The following is a 27151-nucleotide window of genomic DNA, read 5'->3' as shown; positions in this document are numbered from 1 at the left end:
GTTTCACTTTTATAAGCTTTCGCCGTGCAATAACAAGTTTAAATTGTAAAATGAAACTACTTCCCTGATGAAACTATAAATATTAAAGGGGCACTTCGTGATCCACAGCCTCATCCCCCACTTTTCTCAAAAAAGTTGAGATTTTTATATCACTGGAATACTCTGGCTACATAATGTTTATGTACAAAATATTTCTTGCAGATTAATTCGTTTAGCAAAGATATCGCGAAATTTGAATTTCGTTCTGGTGCACCAGAACGAAATTACAACGTATTGTCTATGGAGCAGTGTAATACACATAATCATTCATAACTCGCAAACGCAAAATCGGAATCAACTGAAATTTTGGGAATATGCTTTTTTCGTAGATATGTACTGAAAATGTCATAAAAAGAGGATGCTAGGATCACGAAATACTCCTTTAAATAAAATTTATAAGTAATTGATATAAATATATAGCATGATAATAATATTATTATTACACAATGCACATTTACATTACAATATTTCGTTCATCATTTTGCTTGTCTAATTTTGTTCTTTATTTGTTTGTTTATGCTTTTGTTTGTTTGTTTGTTTTTGTTTTGTTTTTCATTAATAGCACACATAGTTGTCTTTTGTTTTGAATCACAATACTTATACACATGCAATGACTTTTCTTTCAATGCAGATGATCCCGAATGTGGTACGCAAACCGCGCCCCAAGGTGTCGAATCTCGAATAATCGGCGGAACACGAGCCGAGGAAGGGGAGTGGCCGTGGCAGGGAGTGGTCACATATAAATCAACAGTGGTGTGTGGAGCAGGTCTGCTAAGGAATAACTGGGTTGTCACGTTGGCTCAATGCATGTATGTATTATGGGGGACTTTCCTCCTATCCTTAAGTTTCGCTATAGTCCGAAAAAAAGTTTCGCTAGTCCGTAATGTAAAAAGGGTCTGCTGGTCTGAAAGTTATGGTTTAAGTTCGGTTCTGGAATAGGGAACACTTTAATTTCGTAGGGCCTACTATTCATTTTTTTAAAATAAAATCCTATTTGATCCCATGACTATTCATTTTAATGAGATCTGAGTATACTGTTCAATTTGAATAGGTTTACTATCGTTTTGACCGACAATCTTATCAAAGTGAATAATTTAAAAGTAGGGGCCAACTATTCATATTGACAAGAGCTCCAACTCATTATTTGACAAGATTACCCATATTTCATTTGACAAGATTATGTTAAGTCCCCCTCTGACAAGGCAAAAAACTACTCAAATTTGGTAAGTCAAGTCATTTTGACAAGAAACTATTCATAATAATTGTCTTAAGAATGCCGTTTTAAATGACAAGGCAATCTTGTCATCTTGATGAGAAAAATCCGAGTCATTTTGAAAAGAATCTGTTACGTCCCCATCTGAAAAATTTTCCTTGTAACATTTGACAAGTATTAAAACTCTAAAATGAGTAGATAGATTTAGGAGTGTAGGGTTTCGGCTCGGATTAGGGTTAATGAATCACACAGATGGGTATCAAAGGGATCTCTTAACGAATGAACGTCAATCTAATCCGACCATCAACTAAAGCATCTTCAAGATAAATGATGACATTAGCTTATAAGCTTAAACACGTACGTAGGCCTACATAAAAGACTAAGTTGAACTTCACCTCTTAAAATCCTCCGAACATGCCGAATCAATGTATTAAATGTTGACTTAATACACATGATACACATCAGGGTAATGCGGATTCTGCTTCGGAGAATTTAAGCTTTATACGTAAATATGGAGCATCACAATTTTGACGACGGGGATTGGTAATGTCTACGTCGAAATGCATTGCTATAGGGCCTGTGATCTCGTGAACTTGTCTGTTTCACCTGTTTGAGAGAACTTATATACATGCTTACCGATATGTGACCGTCCACGGCGAATGAGCCGTAAATTCCTCCCCCGGTCAATTTTGTTTTATTTCGTGTTTAAAAAATAAACATCATAAACTTAAAAATGGTATATTATTTGACTTCAAACGATATCCAGAAGCGGAGTTATGGTTAGTTAAACTTTGCTCCTTCAACAAAATTATAGCTTTTTTCGTTTCTATGTGTGTCTCTTTTTCCACATTGCTGGCAATAAATATCAAACAGTCATAATTGGCGGTCATTTCAAATCATCCCAAGTCAACGAGGTCTAAGAAGGTTCTCTCATTGTTAATTGTTGGTTATGCATACCTATACAAATAACCCACCACTTGAAAAGGATTTAGCAAAAGCAAACAAAGACCAGAGTTATTAAAAGTTCTATAGCCATCTATAAGGTAGAAGCTTATCCACTTCAATAATAGGATTATTGATTGGTGTTGTGACTATCAAAATAAGACAGATGTCGCCGCCAGCTTTAGTGACCGATGAATACGACCTTCGTACACATTTTACACCATAACTCAGAATACAATTTAGGGAATTTACGGCTCGTTTGTGCTGCCGGGTCACATATATGCTATCATGATTCCGCTGAAGAGAATTACATGGATTGTAACCAAAAATAAATAAAATAGATAAATATTAAATAATAATAAAAACTTAATTGGCGGTGCATTCGCATAATGTAATTCATATATGCCATTAAATACACGCGGACGTCATTATAATTTACTAAATTGCCCGAAATGGAAAACACGCTGTATATTGGTTAAATTGGTTAAATTATTTCTAAGAATAAAACGCATGTATGGTAATCGTATACAGTATATCATTCGAAAACCTTTTAAAGCAGATGGTATCACAAATTGACGTATAAGATGATATTTCTACACTCTTAAAACGATCTACTCATTTTTTAATAGAAACCTGTCAGATTTGATAAGGGAACATATTCGAATGGGGATACATATTTCTCTTTCAAATGAATCGGAGTGACAACAAGCTCATCAAATTTGATAAGACTGCCTTGTCATTTCAGAAAATTGATAGGTTCTTGTCAAAAATGACCAACAATAATCAAATTTTAAATAGTTTGCTTTGTCAGTACAGTCTATGGTCAGAAGAGGACTTAACAGAATCTTGTCAAAATGAAATGGATAATCTTGTCAAATAATGAGTTGGAGATCTTGTCAATTTGAACAGTTACTTCAGTGTTAAAATAAAACGGAAATTATTAATTTTGATAAGATAGTCGATTCAAAGTGATAATAGCCCTATCAAAATGAACAGTATATCTCATCAAAACGAATAGTTACGGAATCAAAAATAAATGATTAGGTATTCTATTTAAAAAATGAATTATACAAAATTAGAGTGTATAGGGCCTACATCTCCAAATGAGAGATCTTTTTTCTGAGATGGGGTGCTGGGGAGCAAGATGACTTTTACGAGGGGCAAATAAGACCTAAAAATCTAAAATATCACGCCAGTAAACATCCCCCAGGGGGCAAACAGAGTAACGAGTCGAGTCAAGGACGAGTCGAGTCATTTCTTGCAATATCTCGAGTTGAGTCAAGAATGAAATGACTACTGCACAATCTATTTGGAGAAGTCATTTCTAGTCATGACTCGTTACAAGACTGGGCAGTGGGCAAGGGGGACTGGGGGGCAAGATGTCTCATGCCCCCCCCCCCCCCCCCCCACCACCCCGCCCCCTTGCTACGCCACTGTGTTTCAGTGATGTGTTATTTGTTACAAAAAGCAAAGTTGTAAAACGGTAATTTAGTAAAATTTAGTAAAATTACCGATCTTTCTATCAAATTAAAAATGAAAATTAAATATTAATTATATTCATTGCGGTATTGAAGGACAAATCTTCCAGCGGTGACAATTGCAAATGGTTTCATCTCAAATCATAATAATACACCAGCTTAACATGCGGTTAACCGTTCCACCCATCCCATCGATCTTGTCGATGATCAAATTGTCTTCTCCAAAATTGACTCATTTAGATTATTTTTCCAAGAACAAAATATTTGAAATACATTTGCCCTTTACCTTTGCCGTACGTGCATGTATACGATATAATTGATTTATCCAAAATTGTAATACACTCTAAATTTCAAGGATTTAAAAATAAATCCTTATGATAGGGACCAATCAATTTGAGATTTAAGATTTAAATCTATAATACTTGATTGGTCCCTAATCACATTCCTTTAATTTATTTTAAATCCTTCAAAATATAGAGTATAATCAGTGGCGATACGTATATCATATCTTTCCGGGGAAAAATGTTAAAATAATGAATACCAAAAACCGAAATATAATAGGGCTTACTTAGCCTAAATCGCAACGATGACAGAATGATTGATTTTTAATGAACGGAAGTGTTGGGTTTTTGTTTTGTTTTGTTTTGTTTTGTTTTGTTTTGTTTTGTTTTGTTTTGTTTTGTTTTGTTTTGTTTTGTTTTGTTTTGTTTTGTTTTCTTTTGTTTTGTTTTGTTTTTGTTTTTTGTCTTTTTTCAGTTTTTGAACAGAAGTGCGTATTTATGGTAGGCCCTACTATTCCAAATCCAATCACCCATTTAAAATATATCTTTAGAAGTAAACTATTTAAAAATGACCGGGTCATTGGGTGACAGCAAAAAAGGAGTCAGTGGCGTAGCTAAGGGTTGTGACACCTAGGGCTAAAGGATACATAGGCCTATAGCTAGCGCTTCTCACCAATTTGCACACATAGGGCCTACCACTAATTAATTTTGGTGATAATGAAGTTGAATATCGGTCTTAAATTGATTTTTCAAATGATATTTTGTTGAAGTGCGTGGAAATCGCGCGATACTTTTGACTGTCATCGCTTGGAGTTTAAAATGGGGGTCAACATGGCCGCACATGATCCCCGTTAGTGCATGCCCCCCTCCGAGGTATTAGCATATAATGGCATTTTGGGAGGATGTTTTTTATCAGATGCACGATTGGTACCATTGTACTATTATCCCGGGACTATTATTTACACTCTCAGATATATATACCTAATAATTGTATATTTATCGTAACATGCCTATGCCTATATCTCAGAACGTTGTTTTTTATTTGGCCCGACATGACAAAACAGGTCAGGTCTTTATTGTGATCAGATATGCACGATCGGTACCATTGTATTACTTATTTACACTCTCAGATAAAGACATAAAAAATTGTAGATGACGTATATTTGACCTAATTTCTTCACCATATAATTCCCCAGAATGTTGCAATAATTTAAGCGAAATATTAATTACAAAATAATTTTGTGTTTATTTATCGTAATGTAGGCTTATGTCTGCACGTCACGCGTAAGTAGGTCGGCAAAACAGTTTCTCAGGCCAGTCCCATGCAGTATATTTTAGACCCCATTATCATGATTATAGCAATACCAGCTATTCACAGTAAGCACCCAAATCATGCCAAATTGGGCGCTTTTGAGGGGAAAATGTATAACTAAATGGCCTGCAATTAATATATTTTGGGCCGCGCATTAATTTTCTCTGTAAAGTGACTGTGGGGAATTTAACGAAAATGATGAAAAATTGTCAAAAAAGGGTAAACAAAATCTAAATACAGGCTGTATCAAAATGTTTGGTACCCATCAGTTTCCAGTGATTATGGACAAGACTATCACAACAAAGTACAACATAGGAGATTTATTTATAGATGAATGTTATGAAAAGCCATAATTCTGTAACTCCTCGGCATTTCAAGAGGATCCAATGTGAGGAGAAATATGAGGAATGAGCAATTTTTGAGCTGATATTATCAAAATCAAGGGTCTTTCGGAGCTCTATTTTGGTCAAATATAGGGGGTCTTTCGGAGCTGTAAAATCCAAAAAGGAGGGGTCTTTCCGTATGGCCATTTGTATTGAGTGCCCCCCCCGGGTGTTCATCCCAAATGAAATTCCCGTTCCGCAGCGTAAATCCTAATAACCTTTCCGGAAATCGTTGGTTTAGAGAGAAAAAATATCTGGTATAATTTGTGACGTCATGAGTGTGTGGGTATTAACCTCTGCGATTAACCTTAATATTAAACTTGTCAATTTGAAACTCCCACCCAGGAAGTGTTTTAGGAAGTGATATATATTTGGTAATATTAGTAAGTAAAACTAAACTATCCTCAATCTAAAAGAGGTGTGTCTGTTTAGACCGAAACACATTGGCAATGAATTGAAGAGTAATATTATCCTGTGTTAGTTACGCCAAAGAATCAAGGACTTTATTTTTGGAGGATGGATACATGCATGGTAGCTATAGCATCACGAATACGGTGAACAACATGCTTTTGTAACCATATGATTCATAACTACTGTTTCTGATTCAAATATTTTTGACACTAATATGTGACCGTCCACGTCGAAACGCTCGTAAAGTCGGCCCCTGGTCAATTTTGTTTTCTTCCGTGTTTAGAAAATATACACCAGGCACAAAAAGAAACTCGTCAGTTATATTCATCCTTGCTGTTCAATAATTTGATAATTTGGATTATTCTGAAATATACGTTTTGTTAATTGGATTTTTCTTTCTCATTTGACACCCTGTTCGTGACCATTGAGCAAGAATTGACCAAGATATGAGCCTACAAACTCTCAAACCCCAAAATGAAAAGTTGCAATTTTAACGATTCAATTGTGCCTGTTACACTGTGTGCTTTATTGATTGGCCCGTGGTGCTTGTGTGCAATACAACGATGCGTTCCCATTGAAAATCGTTGAAAATGCAACTTTTGATTTTGGGGTTTGAGGGTTTGGAGGCGCATATCTTGGTCAATTCTTGTTCGAACAGGGTGTCAAATGAGAAAGCAAAGTCCAATTAACAAAATGTATATTTCAGAATAATCCAAAATGATCAAGTTATTGAACAGCAAGGATGAATATAACTGACGAGTTTCTTTTTGTGCCTGGTGTATATCATAAGCTTTACAATGATATATCATTTGACTTCAAACGATATCCAGAAAAAGGGTAGGCTCCTTCAGTAAAAGGGTAGGCCCTACATTATTTTGGTGCTACATTATTTCTCTTTTTCCATATTGCTGGTATTACATATCAAATGGTCATAATTGGCGGTCACTTCAAATCATCGAATCATAACCCACCACTTGAACAGGATTTAGCCAAAGCAAACAAAGACTAGAGCTATTTACTCTATACATAAGTATAAGCTTATTATCATCTTCAACAATAGGATTAAAGATTGCCATTTGACTGACACTAAAATGAGAAACATGTAGGAGAAACATTAGGTACATATGAATACAACCTTTATGCACATTTTGCACTGTAACTCGAAATACAATTTGCCGACTTTACGAGCGGTTTGTGATGGACGGTTATGGCAAGCCAAGGGGGCCAAAAGCGTGGAACAGCTACGCGTAGCTTCTTTCTCGTTACGAGCAGCTGTTTGACCAATCAAAATAGTCAAATTTAATCACGTGGTTGGGTCGTTAGCTGCGCGTAGTATAGTTATAGGTATCCTCTTTCACAATTATTATCTTGTAATTAATTTACGGAATTAGCATAGATAACGAACGGGTAAAGGAGGCCAAATCACAGCACGTGTCAAGAGAACATGTTGCTAATGCCTGGCTAAAATGACACAAAGCATATTTATTTAGTGTTTCCAAGTTTACACCGTGTTTAATAGCAAGTAACTTTATACTCGGGCTGTATTAGCGGTGCAGGGGATATGAAGGTCAAACAACAACTACCACTGATGTAAAGCGCTGTGTAAAGATATTGCAGGGAAAGCGATATCACATGCCACTGTGTAAAATATGGAGAGAGTAAAATGGGTCATCATTTTTTTTCGGAACGGGGGGGTTCCTAAATTTACAAAAAGTCGGCGTCAATAAATTGCGGCCCTCACTATTTCGGCATCAAAATGTTATGACCCCCGACTCCCACCACCGATACACCTTACCCCTAGACAGGCTAAAATTGTATTGAAATCAGTCTTTTGAATACAATAAACACACTATCTGTAGTCATCTTGTGACTCCCTACATTTTGTCATTATCAATTTATGACCCCTCCCCTTATTTTTCTTTCCAAAAAGTATGACCCCTATATTTGGGATCCCTTCCGAAGAAAATGATAGCCCCTAAATATAGAACAATCATCATTCTGTTCAGATATTACTTTAATAGCACCTATACCATTTTTTGCTGATATACTACAGATATTTTCATTTACAAAAATTAACAACGTAATATTTGTGAGAGAGGATGTTTACATCAGCTCCACGTGTTTAAAACCGCGAATCTGATTGGTTAATAAGCTGCACGTAACGAGAAAGAAGCTACGCGTAGCTAGTCCCACGTTCTGAGCCGCTTAGCTTGCCATAGACGGTCACATATCTGAACCATGAACAACATCCGAATATAAGTGATTTTTTTCTCTTCTGTGTGTATTTATATATACATTAGATTCACACCAGTATAGATACCCTGATATCATGGATATATTTCGAGTCTTTTTGTTTTTCCCATTATATTTCGAGCCTTTAGCACTGTCCACACAGACTCCAAGTCCCCTTTCATTCTTCTGTACTGCCATTATAACAATTATAGGCATTGTTAATTATAGGAAAATAACGAAAATTCTACTTCACGACATAAAAAGTCCCAAGTTTGGGGATATTATCCCGAAATATCTAGAGATATCTCAAGAACCACTGAACCACACTTGTTTGTACTCATTTTAATGCACTTTTCATGCTGATTCCAAATATGTTCATGAACATTTAAAATTTTGAAATTTTTAATTAAAAAATTAAAACTTGTCTTCTGCAGTCAACACTCGCGTGGAGCGAGTTAAATGGTTAGAAGTTTAAAAGAAGAAAAAAGAGAAAAATTACAATTAATTTCATAAATAATACAGATACTCTCATATTTATTTATTTATTTATTTATTTATTTATTTATTTATTTATTTTTATTTAACAGTATTATTTTCAGGTACACTAACTTTTCAAAGAGTGCTCAATCCCATTACAGGAGAGCGTAAAACAAATATCAAAGTATAGACCTCTGAAAAGGCAACCGTTACTCTGAGTTTCATGGCATAACCTCACTTTCGCTCATAGGGGTACCCAACCTCAGAGTAACGGTTGCATTTCCAGAGGTCTATACTTTGATATTTATTTATTTATTTATTTATTTATTTATTTATTTTATTTTTTATTTTTTATTTATTTATTTATTTATTTATTTATTTATTTATTTATTTATTTATTTATTTATTTATTTATTTATTTATTTATTTATTTATTTATTTATTTATTTTTTTTTTTTATTTATTTATTTATTTATTTATTTATTTATTTATTTATTTATTTATTTATTTATTTTTTATTTATTTATTTATTTATTTATTTATTTATTTTTTTTTTATTTATTTATTTATTTATTTATTTATTTATTTATTTATTTATTTATTTATTTATTTATTTATTTATTTATTTATTTATTTATTTATTTATTTATTTATTTATTTATTTATTTATTTATTTATTTATTTTACAGATCCGAAAGTGATCCTTCATCTTTTATAGTCGTCATGGGAACAAACAACTTAGCCAATCTTTCTTCCAATGCTCAAATGAAACAAGTGCGTGAAATCTTCGTGCATCCAAATTACGTTCAGGGTAGCTTTGACCACGACATCGCGTTGTTGAAGACGGATACATTCACCATCAGTGACTATGTCAGACCTGTGTGTGCTCCTACAATGGATATGGACAGTCTGTTTGACAATGGAACTCTTTGTACCACTGCTGGATTTGGAGCTACAACGGGAAATGGTTAGTTGCATGGTATTGGTCCTATCTGTACTGCGCACAAAAAGTAAAGTAATGTCTAAAAGACACAAACCCTAAATTAAATAACCAAATAATTTTGTTCTGCGTATTTTGACACCTCATTTGTCACGATGCGACTTTATACCCTCAAGTTGAATGGAGAAAGAGGGCATTTCATAAGTGACGTATTGATTTTTGATGCTATACTTCAATTCCTTCAGGGCGATTCCCACCGGCTTTTGTAACGGGATCATTACAGCGTAGCAGATCAGCACTCACTCGTGGTGCTCATAAGAGAAAAAAGTCTGTGTAAATCTTTGTCACTTTTGGAATACTCTTTTTTCATTCATATTGGTATAAGTTGGGAAGATCAAGTTGTATCGTGCCGAATGAGGTATCAAAATACGCAGAACAAAATTCTCCATCTGTAATTTGTTTACTTAATTTGGTAATTTGGGTTTAGTGTCTAAGATATTGCTTTTTTTTCAAGTGTACGGATACTTTTTGTGCACAGAAAAAAAATATCCTTTTTTTTTTAATAATTTTTTTAGTCAACTGTTCCTGATGTGTATCCACAAAACGAAAACTGTTGGAAAATCCGGGGGGGGGGAAATCCGACTATTGCGTACATGTGGTTTTTAAACAAAAACATTTAACTGCAAGTTACACACATATCTCTCTCCTCTCCGAACTATTTTTGTGATATAATGCTTTCATTACCAATTGGACCTTGTAACCGGTGATGGCATTTCCTCATAGGCTCATAATATAGTTCATTATAATTAGGCCACAAGTTAAAAAGAGGATTGTCCCAGGAAACTGCTTGCATGTAATTATGTGAATCGAACTATACTAATATAATAGGCCTACGTGATGCATTTTTTATTTTGTTTTGTTTTGTTTTATATTTAATAGTCAGAAATAAGTTTGGACTGTGTTACCATGGTTACCCAAAAGACTTTAGCCCAGTTTTACTAAATGTAGAAAAATGTTGTTCCCCGGTACCGGTGTTTATCAACAACAAATAACACACACTTTGATTTTGTTGGAAGTATAGGGCCTACAACACCACTTTTAAACCAAATCTATCAGCGTGGTCATAAGGCTTATTTCAGGAGCATTAGAGAAAACATGGTTTAGTACTTTTTGAACCACATTGACTTATGTGTCCCGACAAAATTCAAGTCGATGACAATTTCGAATGTAGGTACGCATTTTAAAAACCAACATGCAGACAAATTGAGCTACATTGTTGGAGTATTAGAGTCCAATCATCTTCCAAGAGCTATTAGATTCTACCCAATGAAGTGTTTCGTACTTTCCTGCGTAATCAGCAACGATTCCTCTGATTGGTCAATTTATCAATCGCTCATCGTTACCGATTTAAGTATAGTTCTTCTTCGATTCTGCTTTGGTGATATTGAACATGATGTAGGTCCCTCTGATAATACATTCCATTTTAAGTGAACATGATTGTATAGGTCTAGACGGTTAATGGGAAAATACAGGGTGGCTCAAACCCAAGGTTTAAATGCCGGGTTCAAATGTTTACAAATACAGGAATCCAATTACACTGCATGAAACAGAAATTGCTGGTTTCCAGTAAGTAAATCAGTGACAAAGTAAAGCCGTATAAAGATTTAAAAAAATACAACAATAGCTACACAAGGATGTTAATGATAACAATTCAAATGTACTGGTGACCCTGTTCGTCACAATTTATTCTTATATACAATTATGTCAAAATGGCTTTAATAATGGCACAGATTTGCAATGCTATTTTATCACTTGATTGCCACAGTAATATTTGTTATGAAATTGATCATTTGTTCCAGGGACTGCCTTTTGAGGAGAACGAGAGCAATGGCTCTCTACAGCTCTCCTTAAATCTGATATAGGAGAGTGATTTTTAGCTCTCCTTAGTTGACCATTCTCTCCTTACATTCTATTGTAAATGCTCTAAACAGCTCTCCTCCAGAAGAGCTATTAAATGCTCTCCTGCCCGGGAGGGGGTTCTTCCTGGTTGAAGGTATACGGGGATGTGCCACGGTTTTGGGGTACCTTTTCAGCGATTTTGGTATATCGATGGGTGGGTTTTCAGTGGATACCAATGCGCCCAATTGGGCGCATGTGGGCAAAAATGCCATTAAAGCGCCCAATTATGGCAAATTTGGGTGCTTTTTGGGTGCTTTTCTTGAAAATTGGTATACTGATGGGTAGCAAAAACAGCAAAAAGTAGGTATAGAGAAAGTCAGCATCCAAAAGTCTGCGTGGCACACCCCCGTACAAAATTTTTCGAAGAACCCCCCGGGGCTCTCCTGCAGATTCCAAAAACAAAGGACAGTCCATGTTGTTCGTTTGTTTCACCAGTCGGTCCAGACGCTTGGGTCGAGAAATAAGAAATTGGATATTCTTATTCCATGCTTTGATACAAAGGCTATACATTATATTGATTGGCACAATACCGTAAAGACTCGATAGTTAGCATATGTGCTTACTATCGAGCGATTTTAAACATGCAAACATGAAGAGCCCCATCACAAAAGTGTAAAGGGTGTTGAGCAAATCATCGATACACACATAGTTACATACGAACAAGTAAACCTGCAAATGTGTGTTTCAACCCCAGGGTCTCAACCCCATTAGCTCAGTTGGTAAAGCGCCAGACTTTGATATAATTTCATGTTTTCAAAAGCGCTCGATAGTATTTACGGTATGTCTATTGCTGTTTTTATAATTATACATTCTTGTATTACAGACCATATCCAGCCTTTCCTAAATGAAGTTGAAGTCCCTGTGGTAGAGCAAGAAAAGTGCCGGGATCTCTATTCCACATTCCCTGAATATCCAGTGACGGATAATATGATATGCTTGGGTTATATCGAGGGCGGGAAAGGAGTTTGCACTGTAAGTGTATTTATATATTTCAATAGTTGTGTAAATTTACCGTTTTTACGTTATTATGTTGATAAGAATTCTCAAGATGGCAGATTCTACACTGTAATCTACACTGCGTACTGTAATTAGGGAAATTCATTCAGGTTTATACTAGAACTGTTCTGTTAGTTTTCAGCAATTCTTCTATAGTCCATTCAATATAAGATGGTGTCAGCAATCACTAAACCTAAGATACTACTAATTTTTAAAGTTTTATGTACAATTTGACCTTTGTCTCCCCTGTGGACCCTTGTACTTTTCCAAAGGTCATGTGCCATCTTATAGTGAATGGAATTTTAGTCAGTTATTTGTTCACAAAGGAATTATGTCGCTATCCCTCCTTGAAATGACCAGTTTACCACAGCGCAGTATAATTATGACCCAGATCAGGAATCGGTCACATCACATGACCTAAATGTTCAGTCCAGCTTTCCAGAAAATGACCTTCGCCTCAAGCAATTGTTTGTCAAATGTTGACAGCTGGTAACATGTGAGATGCATGGTTATTACCCTAATTTTGTACTAATTTTTGTACAAAATCAATTGAAATTCCTCTTCGTTTTCGTTCAAAGAATGTAATCTTCTTCTACCATTACAGGGAGATGGTCCGTCCGTATCTAAAGTCAACGATAAATATTACATGGTTGGAATTCCAAGTTGGTATGCAGGTTGTGCTCAGCCAGGCTTTCCAGCGGTTTACACTCGTATGACAGCATTTGAAGATTGGCTTGAACCTATCTATGAAGACAGGGATCCTACACGCAGTAAGTCACTCGGTCAATCAAATAATATTGGGCAACCTATCACTAGTCATGCTATTTTTTTTAAAGGGTTATGGTCCACATTCCGCAAAGTAAATCTCCACCTCAGATTAGAAACATCGCACAATGGCAGGTTATGTTGGTAACTGTTCTTCATCAAACAAGTTTAAGACGACTTCTCAGTGCCAGAAAGGGGTTAATGCAATAGCTGCCTTGAACATTTGGCTTCACATGGCAGCTATTGCACTTACCAACTTCTGGCACTAAGCAGTTGAAGATCGTCACGATTTTCGCATATTGACGAATAGCAAGGGCGAGCATGGCTTGATTAAAATCCTCTCTTCTGTGCACGAGATCCTAGGTTCGATTCCTTGTATCATCTGCAGATTAAATTGAGGCTTTCGCTTTCCTCATAAACCATGAGATCATTCCGTCCTTCGGAGGGGACGCAAAGCCGTCTGTCCCATCATGAAGTTTAGAGGAGCCATACCTGTAGCTCGCAGTCAGTTTCGAGAAGAGTCTAACTGTTCCCAACCCATCCCGGTGTTCAAATTTAAGCATTAGTAATAAGCTTCGTAGGCATTTTTGGGATATCAATGGTTGTCAAAGCCAAACAAATCAAATCAAAAAGAACAACTGCATAAACGTAAAATGCGCTTTATTAGTGACATGATATGGATAGCGTGAAGGGTTTTTCGAACTTATTCTACCTTTCTCATAGCCATCATTATAGCAAATGATCACTGCTTGTGGCTTGGACCTGTTCTGAATGAAAAAACACCTTTTAGTTTTTCTCTGGGAGAAATGTTGCCATCTTCATTGTTGTTCAACTTGTTCTCCCAAGAATTATATTGCATTATGGCTACTTTGGTGACATAGTCCATTTCCTTAAATCCCCACTGTATTATACTCAAATCAAAATATTTTGGTGTTTTTATTCTGATTCACAGAGGATCTTGAGTGTGGACGTCAAGTTGCATCTATGGAACCCGGGTTACGTGTTGTTGGTGGTCAACCAGCACAAATGGGCGAATGGCCATGGCAAGCGGCCATCTATGTCAATAACGTATTCCAATGTGGGGCGTCACTTCTGACTCCAGATTGGATCGTAACATCGGCACTTTGCACGTGAGTTTTGCTCATTTTAAATTTTCTTCATGATAGCAGACTGACACATTGGGGTTCGATTCTGGTGCGAAAGGTCACTCTTGGGCTTGCATAATTACCGGTTGGGACAAACAAGTTATAGATTCAGCAGATGAAGACACGACGCATTAAAAAAACAGAATCATGATAATGTGGTGTTAGCTACTTTTAGTGTTTTGTACGATGTAGAGGATTCACCATAGGAATGCTTTCTCCATTTACATTAACATTCACTAGGAGCCATAACATGCTCATCTATCAGGGTGCAGTCCTTTAACCTCAATATACAAGTACACATTCATCGAATGACCGTTGAAAATTTGGGTACAAAAAAACTCATACTCTGCAAACTTGAGGTAAAATTTTTCCCTATTATTGTTCATTAAGGTTATTGTACTATGCCATTGGGATGAGGCCATTGTGGTCCATAGTGATTGCATTGCGAGACAAATGCGGTGGATGATTAAAAAAACCATTGCAGCTAGTTACTCTGCAATTGAACGTCATGGGAGAGCAGTATCTGAATGACTCATCCCAGTTGAAATGAAAAGGGGAAAATAACAAGACCTTGAGGCAAATCATTTCATTGATTGAGAACTAAACCAAATACTGAAATTATTCATTTTATTAGTCACATGGTCTCATTTATGGGTTAAATGCTCATGGATGTTTCATTCTACATATAGCAGAACAAATCCTTGTATGACCTTTCTATTCAATATCATCACATTTTAAATAATTATCATCAACTTTTTTCTCTCGATTTTTCAGACCATTTTTGACCGATGTATCGGTGTACTTAATCCGAATGGGAATATTAGATTTACTCAAAATCCATGACAATGAGCAAAGGGTATCTGTATCAGCAGTTTACATTCATCCTAACTATACAAAACCCGGTAACGATTGGGACATAGCGCTTCTTAAGTTATCATCACCGTTCACAATAACTGATTACGTCAGGACTATTTGTGTACCTCCATCAGACATGGATGACCTGTATGAAACCGGAAGAAATCATACGATCACTGGATGGGGTCATACTACAGAGGGAGGTAATGATATATTTGATACTTATTTGTAATCATTATTTTCATGATGTTTTAAAATTATATTAAATAGTTTAATACTAGAAGTATATACTATGGTTAAAATGATTACAAAATACGGGACATGATTGTACGCAATGTAATTGTTGTTGTATAGACTCGTAGAGTAAATGAAGTAAAAACAGACCATATTTCAATGGACGGCTCAATTTTTATGTATAGCCCCTGCAGTGTGGAAATGAATGGTAAATAAGCCTTCTTAAAGATCCATAATGCAGGTTTAATATTTTGGGAATACAAGTTTTTCATAAGCCAGAATTTGTGCCAAAGTGCCTCCTCAAATTGACCATAAGACAATATATTACACAACTGTTGTTGGTGGTGGTTTATCTTCTTCAATATTTTATATAATAAGTAAAATTTTGCCAACTGAAACTTCTTTATGTCCCTGTAGATTATTTCATTTGAACTCTGTTTCTATTATTCATTCCTTCAAGAATCTGAATACCCACCGTTGAGGCAAGTGGAGGTCCCCGTGTACGATCAGGATTTGTGTAGAGAAGCATATGCACCAGAACCAGTTACAGAGAATATGTTTTGCGCGGGATATCCAGAAGGCGGGAGAGACTCATGTTCGGTAAGTATGCGCGTAACCACACCAATACGTCACTGGTACATTGCGCTGTTTTTGTTTCTAAAACCTGAGTATGAAATGATGCACAACATTAGAGACTACATGTATAGCTTTGTCTGCTTTTTTTACCCGGCAGTAAATTCATCTAGTAAACTCATCTAGTACTAGTGCTTTCATGGCTTTCAAGGATGCGCGTTCTGTACTACATGCTACTGCAAGAGCATATATATCTCATGGACCGCGAATTGGCGCGAAATGTTCTATATTGTTGAAGTGTATCAATTACATAGCACACACATTGCATAATCTACACGCATTGCATAACAAATACCAACCTTTGTTTACTTTTGCAGGGAGATGGTGGAGGTCCTGTTGTCACCAAAGCTGGTGAACAATGGTTTCTGACTGGTGTCGTTAGCTGGGGTAATGGGTGTGCCAGACCTGGGTATCCAGGTGTCAATACCAGGGTGTCTGCTTTTGCTGATTGGATGGAACCAATATTCACTGGTGGCGAACCAGAAACAAGTAAGTTCATTTCGTCATGAGTTCCGCATAGTGGCGAATACTAGAATACCATTATAACCTTTATAACCCCTGGTAGCCCCTGGTGTGCCTTTTAATACAAGATTCGCCTAAAGTCTGTATACCTTCCTCGAGTTAGTAATCAAATTTTAGATTTTCTCAAAAACTGTTAATTTTTGCTGGAATCTGTTATGCTAGTTGGAGTCCTTGCATCCAGTTCCTGCGCGGCTATTGAAATGTTTACAGAAACAATGTATGACCTTTTGTGATAAATGATTTCGACTTTCTTCTCACTTATTATGAATTGCAACTTCTTTTCATTGCCTCGGCAACTTCCTTAGGCATCAAAATTATCAACTTGAAGCCTTTCTCATAGTAGATGGGCATGCCACCAGTAATAGAAATTGTCAGTGGCTCCACCCGGGCGAAAAGTGAAGCAATTTGATCCAATCGGACCAAAGGTAGCAATTGTGAAAGTGGAGAGGAAAAACAATAATACACAAGAAAACTGCCATAAAAGCTCGTAACTTTGGAACCAGGCTGGGATGTAATATACACTTGCCCAATGGGCAATCTGATGGTATTTGTATAATAACGCAATTGCCAAGGTTGTCCAAGATTGTCTCCTTTGCCTGAATAAATCAGATCGCGGTACAAAATAAGAATGAGCAATTGTTAACACTCTGGGAACTGTGTACTAAGTTTATGATGTTGAATTAATTACAGGGCCGAGTGAATGTAGCTACAACGAGTTCCAATGTGAAGACGGCTGGTGCGTAGACTACTCCCGGAAGTGCAACGATGTCAGAGATGAGGGGTGCTTCTATGACACAGATGAAGAGTTTTGTGGTGAGTTTGTTTGTTTGTTGGTAGGGTGTATATGTTAGTTTGTTTGTTTGTTCATTTGTAGTTTAACAACTATTTATTATAGTTGATTCCTTAAGGAGAAAGGCTTATCCAGAACATGTAATATCACTCTGCAATCATTGAATAATAATATTACGTTGCCGCTCTAATGCAATTCGAACGAAGTGTCAGATTCTACCCCTAAAGTGTCTATTGCGGGTATATTGTTTTAGAACCATTCTGTGTACTTAAAGCATAAAGCATAGAGCAACATTATTCTTATCGATCAAAGTGGATACACAGTAACATATCCTATATTTCATTTCTTGTTTTACTATTAAGTATTATCCCCGGGGTATTGTCTCTCTTTAACAGATGGACACACGATATATTTTGATCCATTCTTCTCAAGAATACTTGACGAATCTTCCATCATTGAAACATTCCCAACCGACAGCATTGACAGATGTGCTCAATTATGTCTCAATACAACTCAATACACCTGCCTGGCATTCAACTACAAGAACCACACATGTAATCTTGCTGGTCGAGACTACAAATTTGTGGATTCAACAGATATGGACACAATGCATTTTGAAATGGAGAAATTCCCAGGTAATGTGTAATTGTAATTAATTATTTTTTAAGCTAAATTTATGCTCAGAGCTAACGAGCGATTGTTTTTGACATACATACATACATACATAAAGGTATTTATATAGCGCCTTTAAAATTTATCAAAGCGCTGAACAGGGAGAGAAAGGATGGGGAAAAAAAAGAAACACAGCGGAACAAGAAAGAAGCTAACTGAAAAGGTGAGTTTTCAGTTTCTTCATGCAAACTGGAATTGATGGAGACTCTCCTGATGGAGTTTGTTCCATTCCCTCGGGCCAGAGACAGAGAAGGTATTTAAACCAGATCCTCTATGTGCCCTAGGCTGACTAAGCAGAGTCTTATCGGAAGAAGATCTCAATTCTCTTCCGGGAGCATAGGCTGAAAGAAGCTCACAAAGATAATTGGGGGCACGGCCCTGATAGCACTTGAAAACATAAAGCAGAAGTTTAAAAAGAATTCGGTCCTGGATTGGAAGCCAATGCAATTGAATGAGAAGGTCGGAGGTACCAGTTGAGCGAGGGACAGAGAAAATCAAACGCACAGCACGATTTTGCAGCTTCTGCAGTCTATTTCTTTCACCTTGAGTGATACCATAGAGGATGACCAACGAGGAAACTCGCTCTTTGATGTTTTAGACATCTTTTGGTTAAAATCAATTCGTCGCTTAGCGATGTACTATATTTCGCCTGTTTGCTATGATCATGGAAGCAATTTTTGGATGATTCAGATTGACACTAACTTGGAATGTTCTCTTTGGTGAAAAAAGACACCATGATCATTATTCGCTATGGCAACGTACCATATGTTCCACAGATGTGTGGAATTGCATTGTCCTTCATGTAGCTGTTATTTATACCAAGCATTATATGTGTAAAATATTCTGTTCGTAAATTGTTCCCCGCGTGAACATGACAAATTATAACGTTTATCCCGGAACGTTTATTAATAGTGAGAGTACGCAGGGCGCAAAGTTGTGTACTTTATGTAGTGAAACAAAGAAGTAATTTAAGTTGATGCATAAAAAATACAATTGTAAATTTTTTCTGTAAAAAATCGATGTTATAAAAGATTAATTTTATAGTTGTACAAGTAAAAGGCGGTTTATTAAATGACAATGTAAATTTTGTTTCTTAATGTCAGCTCCTGGAACAACTATCACATCACTGATGGGAAGACTCGCTACTCCAAGATGGCTGCCAAATTCCCCACCAGTAACTACCACTGATGGTTTATATATCTGGATCTTCAAACCTGACATCTCTAAAGCTAACACAATATCATTCCAGTTCAGTCAGATTGTCCATGGAGATCCAGCAACAGAATGCCAAAATCCAAAGACGGAAAGCTTCCTGGTGGTCAGGTCGGGTGAGGAATTCGACGCCCCTATAGTAATGCAGTATTGTTTGAATCAGGTACCGGAGACATTTGAAGTGCGAAGCCCAGTTGTTAGATTGGAGTTTTACTCAGCTAATGCAGAAAAGTATGGATTTGTTGCCAATTATAATGGATGTAAGTAGAAGAAATGTTTTACACTAGGTTCCACAACATGCTCATCTATCAGGACACAGTTATTTAACCCCAATACATTTGAACATTCATTGAATGACCTTTGAAAAGTTGAGTACAAAAACTCATACTCTGTACCATGAGGTCAAATTTTGCACTGTGATTGTTTAATTGAGGTTATTGGACTATACCATTGGGATGAGGCCATTGTGGTCTATAGTGTTAAAATATGATCATGAAATTTTGAATTGCAATCTAAACAACTGCTTACTATTTTTTGAGTGGCAAATTTTCAAATCCGATCCTGATTTTTTGCCCTCAAAATAGTAACTCCTGATATCTAGAGTAAATTGCAATTCTAAATTTCTTAGTTGTTACTACCTGGATGAATGATAATTATCACAAATGTACTGTAATTATGATCATAATTTTGTGCCAATATACTGCTTTCTTAATTTTCAGCAATGTGCAACATATGGCAATAATTGTCAGTTTGATGAAATTATATGACATTTGTTATATCCTGTCGTTAAAGCCTTCGTTGTTTCATGTAATATGGTGTTCAGAATAAAATGCTACGTATATAAAAATGATATTAATGCATACCGAGAGAATGTGCAATTCATGGGTATATTATGTTTCTGTCTTTTGCACATGGAAGTAAATTTGCCCCCCCCCCCCCTTAACTTTATTTTTGTCTTTACTTAATTTATCCTATATTTGCAGTTGCAAATGATAGCACTTGTCACCCGTTCCTTCTTTCTTACGATATTTCTGTGTACCTGGTTTTCAAGCAATACGTTGCATTGTGAAACTAATTTTGTCTTTCCTCCACCTTAAAGACCCATACAGTTGACCAGGCAAACTTTCAAGGGCAACCAATTAAGTAGGCTTAAAATAAATCAAGTCAATGTTCACCTCTATACCACCAAACTTTACACAGCTCCCAACTTAATATGTTTTCCAGATATTTGGAACGGCCTTTAAAGTGTCCAATAATATGAAATATTAATTCAAGCTTGCAACGTTTATGTGAAACCTACAGATTCTATAATGTCCCATTTTCAGACAGTCATGGTGTTTTTCCTAAACCCAGGTATCCAGTAATATGTAACATCAGACACTAATGTTATCCACTGTGTTATTCATTTCCACAGATTGGTATTGTGACCAAAATCTCGACACAGCACCAGGCACAATCTCGACACCAAACTATCCAGAAAATTACCACAACAACGCGAAATGTACCACAATTATCACCGCCCCTGAGGGTCACCGCGTCGTCCTAACCATAATCGACTTTCAGTTAGAGTACGATGATTTCTTATGTCTAGGGGACTTTGACACACTCAGTGTGTATAACTATGATAAGAATGAACTTATTGGTGTGTATTGTGGTACAGAGATTCCAGAAGAGTTTATATCTGATGGAAGGAGTTTATCTCTATATTTTAAGACTGATTCTACTGTTACTGCAAAGGGGTATCAAGCATCATATTACTTCCAATCAAGTAAGTTCGTGATAGTAACTATTAGCACCCCATTTCACACATTCCAACACCTCAATGGCAGCCATAGCTGGGTCCCCGCCGGATCTATCCACCTGAAATGTGAAATGATGCGGCCTTGGCGGGGATTTTAAACTGCATTCCATCACATGTTACACGTGGACAAAAGAATGATGAAACTTTACAACACAATACAACAAAGCATCGATTTTAAGCGGTTTTAATCCACCCAATTAGGCAGTAACAACACCACTTTGGTGCAGAGGGGACCCTATAGCCGAATGAATTCTGACCATCACTTGGCTCGTTGGATTCGTCTGTAAAAGTAAAACACTTTTCCTTACTAATATTATTTTATAAGGAAAATATTTTGATAAGTCAATTTCCCCTGAATCAAAATACAATGGGATTGTGTGTGCTCTTTACTGACAATGATTTTCGTCTTTGTATTATATCAGACACAGGAGAGACTACAACTCCAGATCGGTTGACAAACACAGTCAAATCCACATCAGGTAAGACAATATTAAGAAACAAACAAGTAAACAAAAATATAAATAAACAACTTGAACAAATTCGCTAGGAATATTTTATTGTCTATAGTAGAATCGTAGTGATAGACGTTGTAGTAAAAAGGAGTCATTGAAAAGTTGGTGAACTTTCAAAATAATGTTCAAGGAATTAAAAAACGTGACGTGCCCGGAATGAATTGTCCCTTATGCTTATACTTTGAATACCGTAAAACCGAGTCTATAATAGAATAGGATAGAATAGAATAAGCACATAGAGTGCTTTTAATGAAGGCTAACTTAATCCAGGCGCAATCCACCAACAAACTTATAAAATTATGGAGTTTGAGCAAATATACTGATACAAGCATTATACAAACAAGTACTTTTGTATTGTATTGTATTGTCATATTTACGGCTATTTCGTATTAATTTTAGCTTTCATCAAAAACACTCTAAATGCTTCTAGACGAGATTTTACGGTATTCCATTACTTCAGTGTGTTTCTTTCTTTGATATTCCTAATTGTTCAAAAGTTTATTCAGTCAGGTTAACATCGATTATTTTGTAGCCTCTATAAATGAGTTAAAGATTGTCATATGATATTGATCATTTGAAAGAGTGAAAGGAATATAAGAAAACAAACACTCACAAAAAATCAATTTGAAAAAAAGTGACTTAATTACGGTAGTTTTTAAATGAAAATAGGTAGAGAGTAGGTGACTAGAACCTTTCTACAACTGTTGCGATCTTGGGCAAGCGAAACAATATTGTTTGGTTGCAGAATCCCTTCAGTATCTCCCAAGAGGTGCTGGGTACACTGCAAGTACAGTGTCCGCGGCCATCCCGGTTTCCTCTTCCCGTGTGGTGGAATATAAAGGGCATATTCGTTCACAGACTCGTCGTCTTTAAGCATAAAGAAATGTAAATACCAAATCAAGAGTCCTTAAATCATGATCAATTCCATTTGACAAAATTGTTTAATTCCCAGCTCCGTCCACAATGGATCCCATCAGAAAGGATTTAGAGCAAGCCGAGCAGAGAGCCAATAGTTTCATGATAGCAACATACGCACTGCTAGGTGTGCTATTACCAGCCATTATCGTTGGCACCATACTCGTAGCATATTACTCTCGCCGTAGAAGAAGTGACGATAAACAAGAAAACAGTACTGAAGGTAAGAAACAACGGCTCTTTTCAGAGCCACATTTTGTGTGTGTGTCTGTATGTATTCGCAGTCATAGTGAATATGTCATTCATTAGTTACTTGTTCACGCCTGGTTTGCACATCTGTTAGCAACACATTGATCATTTTGATCGTGGCTCCGAATACAGATACCGTGAACTAGTTGACTGGCAACGATTGATTTTATTTGCCTCAAACTACGACGGCAAATTCTTCTGAATCTCTCTACGATTCAGAACATCCCTTTTAAGGCCACTTACATTTTCTGTATTCTTACCTCCTCACATGCAAATCCGCATTGCACTTTTCCTATTTTTCTTTAAAAGAATTTTAACCGTACATAAATAAAAGTTTGAATTGACAATGAAATAATAATTGTAAAACAATTGTTTCAGAGTCTTTCGTATGTTCTTTGAGCCTCGTTCCAAACTGTCTTCCAGTATCGTCTACACCAGTCTTGTAAAACAGAATCCGTTACTGACTTCGATAGTTTGCATTCTTAATTTCTTCCCAATGAATTCGACTTGATCTAAGTCAAGATATTTTAGTATATACTTTAATCTAACCTAATCTGATCATAGTTTATAGTTAACGATTGCGGGTATAAGCCCTTTTTGACAAGTGTCCACGCTGACCAAATTTTGTCAATATTTAATTCATACTTAACTTTATTCCAACAGGTTTTTATCACCAGAATAGCAACAATGGCAACGCCTCAACGTATATGAACGCTACCTACACTAGCGAGGGTGTCGTCACCACACCGGTACCAGTGAATAACAATGAAAGTGGAGTCCCGTAAAACACTCACGTGCATGAATGAAGCGCATAATCCAATAGTGATAATGACAGTGTGTGTAAATGGGAGAGTCCCAGCAAACTCCAGGACACGGCGTTCGAAAACAAAGGTATGCCTGTATTTGTGGTAGGTTTCATCAACGGTGGAAGAAGAGATAAAAGCTGGATCAGGCACACTTCTGCCCGAGCCTCTCGGATCTCTCTGTTATTGCATGGTGCTGCAAATGGTCTTTTGGATATTGAACAACTGCGATCTCATGTCCTTAGCTAGACCTCTTAAAAATTTCTCGTATGCCGCCATTGGCATGATTGGTACTACTGTACTGGCGGTAAAAGTCTAGGACCAAATCTTGGATCTGAGAGATCCCTCGTAATAAGTTCAAGCCCAAAAAATTGTCTAGAATAGTCCTTTCTGCTAGCTGCAAATTGTCAAGCCACTTTAAATCTGATTCTGTGAGCCAATGGAAAGGAATGATAAAATATTGTCTATGCAAAGTGGCCCAAGCTATGTCTTTCATTATTCAAGCATTTTGTATATGAAAAGGATTATGTGTATGTAGTAAACATTTACATTCCACAATCATTCCATTGTATTAAATTGTAATGCTGACCAGTTCAATCTCCTGAAATCATTTTGTATTTTTTAAACTTTCATTATTAATTAATAAGAATCTATGTATTATTATTACAAGTCTATCATATCTAATTTGAATTTCAATAAGATTGTTATTATTAAAATGAATTCAAACCTTGACATAGGCGTAGATCCGAGGGGGGTGACGGATAAACCCCCCATATTTTGACAAGGGGATGGTCCATACAATCATCCACCCAATATTCACACCTGTATGTGGGTTTCTGACCAAATTAACCTCATATTTGGCCATTGTAGCCTAAAAAGTGCATTTGTAGCATAAAATTATTCTGTGGTCAAATGGTGCTGCATTCACTATACTTCAAGACATTTTTCCAAACCCCCCCCCCCCCCCAATGTCAAATAGAAATCTACGCCACTGAACCTTGTACTCATGTATCAATGCATATCTTGGATCATACTTTTTTTTTTTAAAGCGGTAACCTTTTTTCATAAATTTTTATTCGCTGGAGGTTCTGCTGTTAATGAATCAATAGAAATTGAAGTTTGATAATATAATTAGAGAAGTACTCGTAGATGGGACTATTGAGTTGGGTCAGCATTATTTTTAAATCAGTTATGTTCAGTATTAATATTTATTTGTATTGTTCAGAAGGACGAGTACTGGTAATTGCGACGATAGGGTTGCTATGTATATATGAATAGGGAAACATTTGACAAAAACATATCATATTCGTTTTATATACAGGTACGGTAATCTTTAACAAGACAGCTGTTATCTATTCCAGCTCCAGTAACACCTCATTAATTTCCCATGGCCTTTGAATGCATTGAAATAGGTCTTAGCATTATACTTAGAAAAATCAACGCAACAGGGTTGTAGCAGTAGCTTTCATACCCCTGCCGTGAACATTAATGAATACATGAATTCAAAACCCACCCAAGTCCATGGGAAGTAATTTTGAGAAAAAAAACCTGTGTATCATTTTAATTCCTTCAGTTAGATTTACCTGGTCAATATGGTAAGTTTTACGTGCAAATGAGTGGGTTAAACTGTATTAGGTATGACGATTACCACTAGTAAGATAATACAAAAGGTATGTATAATGTTGATAGGCATACTGCCATGTAATATAAACCACACACTTTCCTTGATTAAGCCCATTTTTTTATTTCAAAAGTCACTCTCCAGTAATGAATGTGTTACAAGTGGACTTTTATACATACTGGATTTCAATCAATGTGTTACAAGACTCAAATCCTGGACTTGGGTGGTTCTTTCATACATGCTATTTTTACATGCTCAATAGACACAGAGGATGAATTTGAGTTGTTCTTTCATACATATAACAGGCCTATGTATTTGACCAAAGTATGGACTTAGGTGGGTTTTGTATTCATAATCATTTGCCTAATCCTGCCCAGGAAGATATGCACGAGGTGTGTCACTGGAGTTGGATCAGATAATAACTTTGTTTTGTTTTCATGACTGAAATGTTTAAAGTCTTCATCCAGATGTACGATAATTATATTCTTTTTTAAATTTCATTGTGACTGAATAAGAACGTAGTTGATCAGTGTGAAGGACTCGGGGTATTGTAATAGATGCACCCCGGAGATGCACATGGCATTGGGAACTAAGCCCAAACAAATCCCAATTTAGCTATAAAGGAGTTATACAATTATCATTATCCTGGTGGTGATATGATCAATTTCATTATGTCTTCAGAATCTTGCATCCTATACTTTGTGCATAACATGGCTGTCCGATAAATTTGTGTATCGGTTCCCTGGAGCTACAGGGTTTTTGTGTATCGGTCTGTAACCTCTTCATAGAGTGCACAGTTCATATATGCAGAAGTCACCATGTATGTCTATTTAGGGGTGATTTTTTTGCCATGCCATGACCAAAAATCACTTTTTTGACCAAAAATCACATTTTTGACCAAAAATCCCATTTTTGACAAAAATCACTTTTTGACAAAAAATCACATTTTTGACCCAAAATCACACATTTGACCAAACACATTTCTGAAAAGAAATCACATTTTTAAGCAAAATCATGTTTTGACCAAACATCATGTTTTTTACTAAAAATCATGTTTTTGACCAAAAAAAGATTCTGAAGACATAATAATGATAAAATTGGACGGATACTTTCGCATGATACCTGAATTTATCGATCTCGCTTGAGTTTTCAAATATCACGCTCGACTTCGTCTCGCGTGATATTTGAAAACTCAAGCTCGACCGATAAATTCAGGTATCACACTCAATCCGTCCAATTTTATATCAATATTGGTTGCTTCCATATGGTTAACGGATTCTATCCTGTTAAGTTGCTCAAAATTAATGAAGTCTAACGATATTGACAAGAAATGTTCATGCGTGTTGAAATAGTATATCTCTTAATTGACAAGGTGGTATATGGCTTATTTTAGCTCTTATAATCCTAACGTGTGTCTACTGACAATACCGTTACTAACACGGTTTTTACCGGTATCTCCCGGTTGTTTACCAGTACTGAATTTGCATAACGGTTATAACTGAGTTGACGTTCAGTATCGACCGGAAGTAACGGTTTGGACCATTTATTGTACTGAGCTGAATAACAGAAGTCCACCCCTGTCAGTAAAACGCGTTCAAAGACTTGCTGCTTCAGAAGCACAGTACTATTTTTCGCCATCAAAATCACCAAAACTTAAGGTATGCCACTAAAATATTATTTTTCTGGAGGGTAACCAGGAGAGTATCGCACCCGATTTCATTGTATAGTTGAAACAGTAAGGGTGCGTAATGTTTCTTCC

General features: G+C 36.2%; 1 protein-coding gene across 1 annotated transcript in view; it reads left to right on the top strand.

The window, feature by feature from the left end:
• Nucleotides 1-24402, top strand: part of LOC140144322 (uncharacterized) — a 33354-nt gene extending 8952 nt beyond the window's left edge. Inside the window, exons 3-17 of the mRNA XM_072166146.1 lie at nucleotides 671-848; nucleotides 9458-9735; nucleotides 12491-12639; nucleotides 13268-13433; nucleotides 14381-14558; nucleotides 15348-15631; nucleotides 16123-16262; nucleotides 16613-16784; nucleotides 17508-17630; nucleotides 18003-18242; nucleotides 19383-19751; nucleotides 20906-21259; nucleotides 21715-21771; nucleotides 22757-22942; nucleotides 23632-24402. Coding sequence (XP_072022247.1) covers nucleotides 671-848; nucleotides 9458-9735; nucleotides 12491-12639; nucleotides 13268-13433; nucleotides 14381-14558; nucleotides 15348-15631; nucleotides 16123-16262; nucleotides 16613-16784; nucleotides 17508-17630; nucleotides 18003-18242; nucleotides 19383-19751; nucleotides 20906-21259; nucleotides 21715-21771; nucleotides 22757-22942; nucleotides 23632-23753 — 2996 coding nt within the window. The 3' untranslated portion in view covers nucleotides 23754-24402. The remainder of the gene's footprint in view (nucleotides 1-670; nucleotides 849-9457; nucleotides 9736-12490; nucleotides 12640-13267; nucleotides 13434-14380; nucleotides 14559-15347; nucleotides 15632-16122; nucleotides 16263-16612; nucleotides 16785-17507; nucleotides 17631-18002; nucleotides 18243-19382; nucleotides 19752-20905; nucleotides 21260-21714; nucleotides 21772-22756; nucleotides 22943-23631) is intronic.
• The last annotated feature ends 2749 nt before the right edge of the window (nucleotides 24403-27151 follow it).

The sequence above is a fragment of the Amphiura filiformis genome, unplaced genomic scaffold (genome assembly GCF_039555335.1).
Source record: "Amphiura filiformis unplaced genomic scaffold, Afil_fr2py scaffold_49, whole genome shotgun sequence".
In the NCBI taxonomy this organism is placed as follows: domain Eukaryota; kingdom Metazoa; phylum Echinodermata; class Ophiuroidea; order Amphilepidida; family Amphiuridae; genus Amphiura; species Amphiura filiformis.
Note: the sequence above shows the minus strand (reverse complement) of the source record. Positions and strands in the feature narration are given on the sequence as shown.